This window comes from Canis lupus, chromosome 5 (genome assembly GCF_048164855.1).
Source record: "Canis lupus baileyi chromosome 5, mCanLup2.hap1, whole genome shotgun sequence".
Lineage (NCBI taxonomy): Eukaryota > Metazoa > Chordata > Mammalia > Carnivora > Canidae > Canis > Canis lupus.
Window position 1 is genome coordinate 21,520,354 of NC_132842.1, and position 12,844 is coordinate 21,533,197.

Below are 12,844 nucleotides of genomic sequence, written 5' to 3' on the forward strand. Positions count from 1 at the left end.
TTTGTAAGGCAATAGAGTACCATTTCTACTTCTTTGGGTTGCTTACACCCCTCACTCCTTTTTCCTTTTGAATGCTATAATCAAATGATTCACATATTTTTTGGTCTCATATGCTTGACACTTAGGAGTTTTTGGTTGTTGGGGTTTTTTTGTTTTGTTTTGTTTGCATTTGACACTTTTAAAAATGGAGATCTTGGGGCACCTGGATGTCTCAGTTAAGCATCTAACTCTTGATTTTGGCTCAGGTCATGATTTCAAGGTTGTGATCTCAAGCCCCATCAGGCTCCACACTAGGCATAGAGCCTGCTTAAAATTCTCTCCTGTTTATAGATTCAGTCTGTTGAGATATATCATTTGGACTCAGGAAAACTTCACTTTACACTTATAAAAGCTTGAGAATCAAAAAAAGGGCAATTAGCACCTTTTTTATGGAAATCATTTTGATTTCATATAGTCTCTAAAAGGGTCTCATGGACCTGTAAGAATCCTAACACACAATTTGAGAACTACAGCTGTATCTCCCCCAGTACCTGTAAGAAGCTAGTGAAAAAATATAAACTAGATGTATAATTTACATATAGATTCTGTTAATTTTGAATTTTCAAATCCAAAAGGTTGCACAACCAGTTTTTGGCTTACACTATCTGAATGTTGTACTTAACGATACATACATAGTATGACCAACAGTTGATATTATTATATTAATTAATTACAAAAATACAATATCTTAATAGAAAATGGATAAAACATGACCAGATGGTAAGAAGGAAACAAAGTTATATTTACATTGTATTTCAGTGGTCATAATTTTTAGCCACAAAAAAACAATGCTTTCTAGAAATATATATGGACCCAAATTACTGTTAGAGTTCCATTTAATGCACATTAGCTGAAAGCTGTAGTCTATAAAAAACTTGATTATCATCATAGTTACATCTCTGTTGTAGAATAATCTCGTCTTCATTGTCTGAGCTTTGTCTCTTCTTTCTTGGCCACATCCGTGACATCAGCTCTTATCTCTGTGCTGATTCCCAGAGCTCTGTTTTCTACCCTGACCTCTCTTCTTCATGCTCTTGAACCTAACTTCCAGTTGTGGATCCATCTCTAGCCAGAAGTCCTGAAGTTCTCTCCAGGCCAGCTTGTCTATAAACAAACTTCTGTTCTCAGGACTTCTTAATCCTTCCTTTTGTTAATCACCGTTTATCAAGTTCCCCAGATTAGAAACCTTTAAAAGAAGGCTTGAGGGATCCCTGGGTGGCGCAGCGGTTTGGCGCCTGCCTTTGGCCCAGGGCGCGATCCTGGAGACCCGGGATCGAATCCCACGTCGGGCTCCCGGTGCATGGAGCCTGCTTCTCCCTCTGCCTGTGTGCACCTCTGCCTCTCTCTCTCTCTGTGTGACTATCATAAATAAATAAAAATTAAAAAAAAAAAAAAAAAAAAGAAGGCTTGAAATAGTCATCACTCTTTAAGTATATTGATTTTTCATACTTCTTTGTTGTTTCCTCTGCCTTGAATTTTCTTCATATTCTCTTCTTGGTGCCTAGAAAACTCCTACATGTGCTTAAAGATTTAACTCAAATGTTAATCCCCCTTTTATTTTATTTTTTCAAAGATTTATTCAAGAATGGGGGTGGGGGTAGAGAGAATCCTCAAGCAAACTCCCCCATGAGCACAGAGCCCCACATGGGGCTCTATCCCACAACCCGTGAAATCATGATCTGAGACAAAATTAAGAGTCAGACACTCAGCCAACTGAGCTACCCAGGCGCCCTTCAAATGTTTTCACTTCTATACACTCTCCCTAATTCAGTAAGCAGATGTTCTTTTATCACTTAAGATAAAGTGTGTATGGGGTACCTGGATGGCACAGTCCATTAAGTTTCAGACTCTTGGTTTCAGCTCAGGTCATGATCTCCAGGTCATGGGATCAGGGCCTGCTCCCCATGGGGCTCTGTGCTCAGCATGGAGTCTGCTTGAGACCCTCTCCCTCCTGTCCCCCCTCTGCCCCAACACCCTTGCATGCATGCATGTGCTCTCTCTCTATCAAATTAATAATAAAATCTTTTTTTTTAAAAGATAGTGTATATGTATGTATAAACATAGAAAAGACACCTTTTTTTTCCATCTCGCTTGATAAACTTAGCCTTTGTAAGGCAGATACCTTGTTCTGCTTGTACTTATTTCCCAAATCTTAAGCATACTGTATTTATAGGTGAAACAGATGGCATCAAAAGCCCATGTTTTAAGTATTATGCAAGTAGGTTCACTGCTATCCAGCGATAAATATTACAAATTAAGATTAGCATATTCTTTAAGTCAAGTCAATTCAAGTTAGCTGTTTTGCATGGATATTATGAAGTATCTCTTCTTTATTTTTGCCAGTAATTCCTTCAGTTTCATAGGGGGAAATGTCCTCATTTTAAAAGCTAAAATTGAATATAAGATTTTATAAAAAATATACATCTGAAGCATCATATCACCCATCACAAACATGATCTAATGATATTTTATAATAAGTAGTAATATAATGATTTGATGAGAACTCTTTAACAATACGTGCTAGGTTTTAAAGTATACTTTTGGATAAAATTTAAAACTTTGGTATAAAATATATGTATGCATCTATATTTACATATAAATAATTTTCAGATTTATGTATGCTAATGCAGTAAAAACTTTTTTTTTGTAGAACTTCTTGGTATACATGAACAAGCATCTGTAGGATTCTTAACATTAATGGAAGCTTTAAGATACTGTAAGGTAAGTTGATTTTTACGATATTTTCAGTGCTTTTTATTCACATGTCCACTGTTACAGTATTTTCTCCTCTGACGACATTTAGCTTACTGTTACTATATAGTTTTCAGTTCCTGATCTCCTTTCCTAAACTGACAGGCATATTAAGTTAAGCTGGCTGATCATGCCAAGTTTTCTGTTTGTAAGGTTTGTCCCTTTTGAGGGTAGAAAGGAGAACCCTTAAAAAAAAAAAAACAATTTAAAAATAGAGACACCTATCACTGAAAATATATTTTTTGGTAAACCAAGGGAAAGGCTGTATTGTTTCTTCCTCATAACAGGTTGCTTCACTGAAACAACTGGCAATACTTATTAGGCAAAGGAAAAGAATTTGTTAGATGCCTAAGTTTTAACTTTTGTCTGTTCCATCTGAAAAATTATTTCACAATTAAACAAATTCCAATCATATCACAGCATTAACTTCTTTAACACATGGGCTAAGGTTAGGAACTGCCTTGAACCTCTCGTTTATTGATAGATATTTCGTTGCTTTCCTGCATAATCTGAAATAACTTTTGAATGTTCCAAATAGCTTTAAATGGTTAATAGTTCAAATCATTAATGATTTGCACCTAATGAGATGTCCTGATTTTGAAGGAAGGAAGAAGTAGATCTAATTTTCTTTTCCATTTTAGACTAGTGAGTCCATAGCAGTAGTTCAATGATGATGATTTGGTAAAGTAACAGTGTCTTGCCCTCTTTCTTTCTTCCTTTCTTTTTTCTTTCTTTTAACTGGAAGTGTTCTTCTTTCATGACAGCACTTGGAAAGGAGTGATACGGGTATGACAATCAAAGAGGTTTCATCCTGCCCTTATCCATTAGTAGGGATCATAGTATTACACAGTAGTAATTCTTTTACAAGCTAAAGCTGTTCTGAAATAGCCTGGCAACCAGAGCATTAAGCTGCATCCCGTTCTCCCAAGAAACACACACATTCATAGATCCTAAAAGTGTGTATGCATACATGCACATACCCGTGCACAAATAAAAATGATAACTTCATAGAGGTGATGAATATGTGAGTTAACTTGATTTTGATGATTTTTTCACAGTGTTTCCCATACAAAAACATCAAGTTGCACACTTTTAATATATACAACATTCATATATCAAAGATATTTTAATAAAGCTGTTCTTTTTAAAGCACATGTGTGTGTTTTGCAGGAGGATCGGGTATGGAGGTGATAAACTGTGAAATCTTCACCATGTGGCCTATAATGCCCTTATCTTGATCCTGTCTGTCCCTCTTCAGTTGCTTTGCTCTCTCTCTTGCTGTGCTCTAGCCCTGCTGGTTTCCTGCCAGTTTCTCAAACACACCCAAGCCCTTTCCTGCCTAGTAAGACTTCATACTTGACGTCATTTCTGCCTGGAATACTCCAGCTTATAAATGGATAGGCTCCCTCTCCTCTTCAGGTCCTACTTAAAATGGTGCCTCAAAGACCTTTTCCTTGGCCATTCCTTCAGTGACTTTCTTTCACAATTTTGTAGGAATAGTCACTCTATAATGGTCTTTTCATTATTTATTTTTTTAATCTTGAATGTGCTTTTTTATTGTCATCCCCAGTGGATTATAGACTCTAAAGCTAGTAACGGTGTCTTTCTGGGTACATATTTGGTGTTCAGTAAACATTTTTTGAATGAATGAATGGCCAATTTCACCAGAATTGTAAGCTTTTCTGAACCATGCTTTTGCTTTTCTTTAGCTGTTAGGTAGAACAGGGGAATGCCTGTTTTCCTCCCTAAGATCTTAGGGGGAAAACAATAGTGGCTGTGTATTCTATTACATGTTGATCTAGAGTTGTAGCTGTAATTGGTATTTTATAAGATTTAAAGATTTTTCTAGTGGCAGGACACAACAAAAGGCAGAACTCTCTATTATTTACACCTCCAAACAAGAGAGGGCTACCAGACAGGATCACAGGGGAATTATACCTGTGAACAGGGTGACAACAAGGTGTGACCATAGGGCCAGTATTGGGATGGAGTTAGCTAGGTTTCATGGGCTCCCAGTGGACTGGATAATTTCAGTGAGCTCTGAGGCTCAGGACGCTCTCTGCTTGTCTGACACCTGGCTCCAGGGTACTTAGGGCCATACATAGTGGCCAGGAGTATGGGAGACCTGGAAGGGAGGTGGATGGGATGGTGTAATAAGGCTTTTTGAAAAACTATGTCACGCTGTGGTGTTTGTCTGTACATAACTGTAGATGTTCCTCTGATGACCTGTATACATTTACTTTTCACTATACATTTAGAGAATAGCATTAAGGAAATCATTGTGTTTGTATTAATTTTATGAATCTGAGCATTTCCGTTTTTTAGTATTGTAGCAAATTGCTCTTTACAAATTAACATTTTCATATCATTTTGACTATATGTGTTCATTAACACAAATGAAAGTCTTTATACACACACATACAATGAAAAAGGTGATTCTGAGTGCTTTCGACTGTGCCCTTTTTTTTTTAATAGATAAGCCACCTACTGTAAAACCCACCATTTTGAAGTCTGCAATTCAGTGTTTTTTTCACAAAGTTGTGCAACCATCACCACTTACCTAATTTCAAAATGTTTTTCTTAACTCTGACACAATCCTCTAAACCCATAAGCAGTCACCTCCCTACTCCTTCCCAGCCTCTGGCAGCCTTCTTTCTCTGTGGTTTTGCCTATTCTGGACATTTCATCTAAATGGAATCATACAATGTGTAGCCTTTAGTGTCTGGCTTCAGACACTTAGCATAATGTTTGCAGTGTTCATTCTTGTTTTAACATGTAATAGTACTTGGTTCCTTTTTATAGCCAACTCTTCTGTTGTATTATATATCAGTTTATCTTTTCATTGGCTGATGGACATTTGGGTTGTTTCTGCTTTTGTGCTACTACAAATAATACTGCTATGAACATCCATGTATGTAAGTTTTTTGTGAATGTTTTCATTTCTCTTGGATGTATACCCAGGAGTGAAATTGCTTGTCATATACTAATTATATGCTTAACTTGTTGGGGAACTGTCAGACTGTTTTTCCAAAGTGGCTACACTATTTATGCACTTTTATTTTTTATATTATTATAAGACACTTAATGAGTTTGTACCCTTTGATCCTACCATATATATAATCCTCATATTTTACTTCTACCTTAATTAAATACACACAAATGCACACTCATTTTCTAAAAGAGAAATTAAATAACATCTAAACTTTTCACCACAAGAGGCAGCTACCACATGAGGAGTGGTAGAAAACCTGATTTTTAATTCCAGCTCTCTACTAGTTACCTGTTTGAATTCATACAAGGCACCAATCCCATACACATCTCTGTCTCCTGATGTGAAATTGAAGGACTTGGGCTGAGTACCTCTAAAATCCCTTCTACTTTGAATCTGTGATCAGACCTTTTCCTTTGTCTTTGTCCTTTACTCTTACTCTCTTTTGTCCCCAAACCATCATCCTTCCTGCTCTCCTGGTTCACCACTGCCATCAGCATATCCAGCTCATCCTTCTCATCACAGGACAAAGAAACTGATGTTTCTGTGCATGGATACAAGAGAGTACCTATTTCCCACATGGCTAATGATAAGAAAAATTCCACAGGTCCATAGTGGGGGTTGAAAGCAGGGCGTCCTATCAGGGCTTTGACTGATGAGGCAAGAATTACCCTGACTGCTGTTAAGTAGCCACTTGGAATTTCCCCGTTTCAGGGAGTCTGTGTGAGAAAAGAAAATACAGCAAATTTGATTGGTAAGGTTGTTTTTAAGTCGTATTCTATCCTCATAAGAGTATAGAATTGATTGATGGGAACATGATGGGATTTCCCAAGTCTATTTTTTACTTGCTGATTTTAAACTTTCTCAGTCACACACAAAACTGATACTCTCAAATTTTGGATACTGTAGCTTTTGAAGATTAAATCTATAACTTTGAGGCAGGCTATAAGTATAACTTTTTGTACATTTTAAGGAGACTTTATATTGTAGAACTTTGAACTTCTCTCCAACCATGAAGAGTCAAGAGACAACATTCTTTTGTATTCTTAAATATTTTGGAGTATATATTTTGCTTTAGAGAGATGATTATATTGCCCTAGGTTCTTTGAAGACAGGATGTGCTTAAGGCTTTTTCCCTTTACTTATTCATAAATATATTCATTATTAATTTATAATTGTTTTCCTGATAAAGTAATTACCACCAAATTTATAGTTTCAGAGTTTGAGAACCATTCTTTCTATCTAGCAACTTCAGTAAAACCTAAGAATGATTCTTAGGGTTAAACTAAGTTTTTCCAGCTGTGTTAAATCTGTATTATTGATACTCTGATACAAAGGTGTGATGTAAGCTTAGCCCTGACAGTCTTTATAACATTGATTTTTACATTCAGCATTTGACCTTATGGGTAAGGCATTCTGGCACAATATATTATTCCATTTAAGTATGAATTGGACTTTTCAGTTATGCTTCGAATATTCATGGGCAAATATTCAGCAGGCAGTATAAAATTTTCATTTGTTTGTTTATTTTGCTACATTTGTTCTAGGTTGGTTCTTACTTGAAATCTCCAAAATTCCCTATTTGGATTGTTGGCAGTGAAACTCACCTCACCGTATTTTTTGCCAAGGTATGCTTATAGCAGGACTTTTTTTTTTTTTTTTTTTTTTTTTTTAAGTATGACATCAGGCAACAAGTAATATAAGTCCATATTTAGTTTGGATCTTGTGCAAAATTCAGTATATTCCTACTAACAAGTGGATTGTTCCAAAATCTAAAAAAGTAATAGTAGAGAAAATATTGTTACACTGCTTTAGTTTTATAATTATTTCAGTAAAATCTGTCATTATTTTGTTAAAATTTCTTTATTTTTTGTGACTTTAGAGCTTTGGCTTTTGATATTTTTCAGAAATCAGTCTGTTAACTAAATTTAAAGGTTTTAGATTGCTCATTTCTAGAGAGGATAAGAATCTAATTTATATAATATAAGATAATTTGTTATAACATCTAGGAGAATATTTTTAAATCCATTAATAGTTCAGTGGTATAGAAGTGTTCTTTTAAGATGTTATATTTCCTGCAATTTCTATATGGTTATAATATTAACATAGATTAAATGCACTTGAATATGTTTATTTTAAAATCTTGAAACAAACCCCTTTTCTAAATTTCATACTTTAACTATAGTATTTCTCCACAATGGAGTAGTTACAAGCTTTGGAGTCAGACTTCATTTGAATCCTAACCTTCCCATTTAAGAATGTGGTCCAGCCTCTCTTCTCATGTTTTTAAAACGGATTTCTGGTAATACCTAGCTTTTAAATTTGTAGTCCGATTTAAATATAAAATGTTCAGCAGTATTTAGTGCAAGTTATGTGCCTGGGAAATCTTGGCTGTTGCCATCATCATCATCCTCACTGCCATTGCACATGGGGATGCCTAGTGGAGTTGCTGATGTTGGAATAAAGGGAGAAAACATAGAATTATTAATTTTGAGGTTCCTTATGTCTATAGGACTTTCCTGATTACCCCATACACTTTTTTAGATTGTACTTGTTAGTGTTATTTTGTGTCTGAAAGAAGTACGAATTGTATAAATTGTACCAAAGACTAAACTGACAGCACAAAGTCGTGTGGATTTATTTACTCCCTTTTTATTGGATTCCTTTTAATGCACTGCCTAAATCTAGGTAGTGGATTTAGAGCAAGATACATACTTACCTTTTCTTCAAGAGAAAAAGCTATAAAATATAACTCAAAAAGTACAGACTTTGACAGAAATACAGTCCTAGAAGTACTGATACGTTATATTTAGTCTGAAAGCTTGCTGTTTATTTCTCTCCTGAAGTAGAAAAGAAGTTAAACGCATAATGTAAAATATAGAAACTGAACACTTTAATTCCAGAGGGAAGGATATCATCATTTGACTGATTTTTGTGTCAAGTGTTCTAAATTTCCAGAAAAGAAAATCAGTTCCAATTTACATGCGAAAATGTAGTTTTAAGCTAATTTTTATTTTAATGCCTAGCTCCATTTTTCAGCACAGAAAAACTAATAAATTCTATGAAACAATGTAAGTTTCAAATATAAAAGATAATAAGATGAAAATATTTTAAATCTTAAAATTTATGATTGATACTTAAAAGATTTTGTCATTAAGTAGCAGAAAAGATTTTACAGAGGGTTAATAGAAGGAACAGTCAACTGAGCTATATAAGTATGGAGACATTTTGTATTTTATTTTTTATTTTTTTTAGTTTTGACATTTTGTATTTTAGCATCTAAATGTTAGGTTTGTTGAAAGATACCTTCTTTTTCTGTGAAACATACACTTCCTACCCACCTGCTGGTGTACTTTGGTGTTCCCATAGCATCGATCCTAACAATCTGATCCATTGTTCAATTGCACTTATCACACTTCCCATACCTTTTTGTGTGGTATGGTCTGCAATGAGCCTTGTGTGGGACAGGGACTCTCTTATTCATTTTAATCATAGACCTCAACCACGTACAACAAAGTGTTGAATGAGAGGCATAAAGTGCATAGAAACAGAAACCCCTGCCATGCCAGTTGTCCGCATGACAGAAGAGCTCTGTGTATGCCTTCTAAGTCAGACAAGATTTTCAGCTATGTATTTGCCTCCCTGAAGCTACTGATAATCATAATAGGAAAATGTACACATGCAGAAAGTGATTAGAGAGAATTTTATTTTATTTTTTAAAGATTTTATTATTTATTCATGAGAGACACACAGAAAGAGGCAGAAACACAGGCAGAGGGAGAAGCAGGCAAGCAGGCTCCCTATGGGGAATCCCAAGCGGGACTCGATCCCAGGACCCGAGCCAAAGGCAGACACTCAACCACTGAGCCACCCAGACATCCCTAGTAAGAATTTTATAGTAAAATTTTAGGTTCCTCAACTAGTACAAGTCCTAAAAATCACATATATCACCTTATTTCTCTTTTAGAACTCTTGAATTTTATACTAATTGTTATGTTTTTGTACTTACCTTGGTATCTCTGGATCTGGTACATAGTCTGGCACATAGTGTAGGGGATTCATTAATTCAGTGAATAAAGCCTATGCATGAATTTTCCACACTTGGGCTCCAGTGATATTTATATCTTGTAAAAATATTTTTTCATGACTCATTCTGAAGCTTCTTAAAAGCATGGGTACTTCCACTTCAGTGTGTTTTAAAACAACTGAATTTAGATTGTTTAAATATGTTTTTTAAAAAGAGTTGCAAGTAAAGAATTTTTCCCTTTGTGATAAAAGCTGGAAGATCACATACGTAGTAAATGAGATCAGTAATGCTTGATGACATTTATTAGGTCCAGTTTAAATTTTTTTTTAATGAAGTAGTCTTCTTTAATCTTCATCATGTAGACAATACTGTAAATTTTGCTGTTCTTTATATTACAAGACCTATTATTTGATCATTCTTGCTTTGATATTTTTGTATTTAAGAAAGTAATTTTGGCCTTGTTTTTGTTACTCAAAAAGTAATCTGGGGGTTTGTTTTTCTTCTTTATTTTTGAGTTTTGGCTTATTTATTTTGGGAGGGTTCACTCATTTTGTGTTCCATGGCCTGAAACATACAGCAGTTTAATGTAAATGCTGAGGTCTTTTTCTTTAAAACTGATAGGTTTGCATGGATATGTAGTTCATGTGCTGACCTCTTTGTGCTGATTATGATTAAGTAAAAAAGCCTGTTTAAAGGTCACAATTTTCAAAGTAATCTGTAATTTAACATTTTAAACTGCTTTTGAATAGCAGTGTAATTCTTCATGTGACACGTCCGAGGTGATAGTAGTTGCAGCTGTCATCATTCGTGTGTATATTCATTTGTCAAATGTTTACTGGCACCTAGTATGTGCCTGGCATTTATGCCAGGTACTGTGAAGACAGTGGTGAGCAAAAGAGATGGGCTCCTGTTCTTACGGAGGTATACCTTCTAATGGGAGAGGCAGTAATCAAAGAATCACTTATAAAACTATAAAATTGTAACTATGGTGAGGGCTGACAAAGCACAGGTCTATAAAGCCCTAAGAATTTATCTTAGTTTTGGAAAATTATGAATGTTTCCTTGAAGAACTGCTGTCTACCCTGAGCATCGGGGTATTAGTAAGATGAAACTACAGGAAGAGAGAACAGAGCCTTCCTTAGATAGGTAGTAGTCAGAGCCAAAGACTGGTGGGAAAACACTGGAAGAGAAGGGTAGGAGTACTGAGGATTCAAGGGGAAAGGTATGAAATGAGGGTACAGAAGAAAAAGCAGGTCTTTGACAGACTGTTCAAAGAGTAATGATAGCAAAAATCAGTGGCAGGAATAGTTTTGGGGGAGATAGGAAAGAAACAGGACTAAATTTGCACTTTGCAAAGGACTATGGCTAATTGTGGAAAACAGACGTGCTGAAGGGTAACTTAGGGCGTGGGTATAGAAGACTTTTGTAGTATTTTGGGTAAGCAGAAGCTATAGGTTTGATCAGGGTAATGGCAGTAGATGTTGATGGAATATATAAATGTGAGAGATTTGTTCCTGAAGTAAGTTGACAAGAAGACCTTGTGACAGATTGGATTGGATAGACAGAGGTAGAGGAAGCCAGTGAGAGGAGGGTTGTTAATGATTAGTCTTAGGGTCTCAGCAAGAGCTCAGCAGCTTTGTTCTTATTGAATGTAACCCACTCATCAACCCACTTTAATCAAGCAATTAACTTTTCATTGGGCCAGTTGACACAGTCAAGAGGAAGGACTGAGTCACTGTAGTTCGAGGTGTCTCAACAAAATGACCCAGCCACATAACCCCACGGTACAGTTTACAAGTCCCACCCACATGGACAATGCTTGGAATGTTTACATGAAAAACAGAAATCAGAGCAGTAGGGGAGAAAGAACTCAATAAAATAAATTTATTTAAAAAAAAAAGGAAAGAATGGAGATCGTGTAGGGCAGTTAAGGGATCAAAAGAAAACTAAGAAACCAAAACCGTAAGAGAAGTTACTATATCCATGAAACTCTGAAGGCTATGAGGAAAGAAATTTGACAAACAAGAAACTGAAAACTTACTGAAAGAATTGAAAGACAAATTGAAGAAATCTCTCCCCTTGATCATTGGCAGTAGCTTCCTGACTGAAGACTATGCTGTTACCTTTAGAGGAGCTGTAGTATTTTCTTAATTCAGTAACTAAAATGACCCTGTGAAAATTTAAGTCACTTCCTGTTACTCTTCTGTTCAAAACCCTACAGTGGTTCCCCTTCATTAAGCATAAAAGCCAAAGTTCCTTAGAATAACTTGATAGACCCTACCTCACCTCATCTGATTGACTCCAGTTGCCTTTCTAATCACATTTCCTACTCCGCCTTCCAGTCTTGCTTGGCCACACTGATCTTTCCTCTACCTCAGGAAGGAGGCAGGCCCTTGCACTTGCTATTCCCCTTGCTTAAAATGATCCTGCCTCACTTGTCTGTATAAAGGATTCTTTTCGTGATCCTGCCTCACTTGTCTGTATAAAGGATTCTTTTCGTCCGTCAGCTTGGTATTCAAACATCATCTCCTTAGGCCTTCCCTGGCTGTCTCTTCTAAAATGCCAACCACTTCCTCTCTCTCCCTTTTCATTAACATTCTCACAGATATAGGTATATTTTAATTGAGGAGAAATTCACCTAACAAAATTAACCATTTTCAAGTGAACAATTTAGTGGTATTCAGTACATTCAGAATATTGTACAACCACCACCTGTTAGTTCCCAAACTTCCCCGTCACTCCATTATGAGACCCTGTGTCCATAAGCATGTACTCCCCATTTCTCTCCAGAGCCCTGCTTTCAGACTATCAATTTACCTATCCTGGATATTTCGTATAAATGGAATCCTACAACATGTGACCCTTTGTTGGGGATTCTTCCACTGAGTGTAATGTTTTTGAGGTTCTTCCTCCTTTGGCACATTATCATCACTACTCAGTCCTTCATAGGGCTGAAAGACGCTGTGTTGTATGCATAGAACACAATTCAGTTATCTGCTTGGTGGGCATTTGGTCTGTTGCCACCCTCGACTAGTGTG

The 12,844-nt window shown here is 36.0% G+C and overlaps 1 protein-coding gene across 4 annotated transcripts in view; it reads left to right on the forward strand.

The window, feature by feature from the left end:
- The window catches only part of MINDY3 (MINDY lysine 48 deubiquitinase 3), an 84,071-nt gene that overhangs the window by 35,734 nt on the left and 35,493 nt on the right, over window positions 1-12,844 (forward strand). For 3 of the 4 annotated variants that reach the window (XM_072825687.1, XM_072825689.1, XM_072825690.1), the window contains 2 exons: window positions 2,690-2,760; window positions 7,327-7,407. In XM_072825687.1, the coding sequence (XP_072681788.1) occupies window positions 2,690-2,760; window positions 7,327-7,407 (152 nt within the window). The remainder of the gene's footprint in view (window positions 1-2,689; window positions 2,761-7,326; window positions 7,408-12,844) is intronic. The other variant, XM_072825688.1, reaches the window with a different exon arrangement.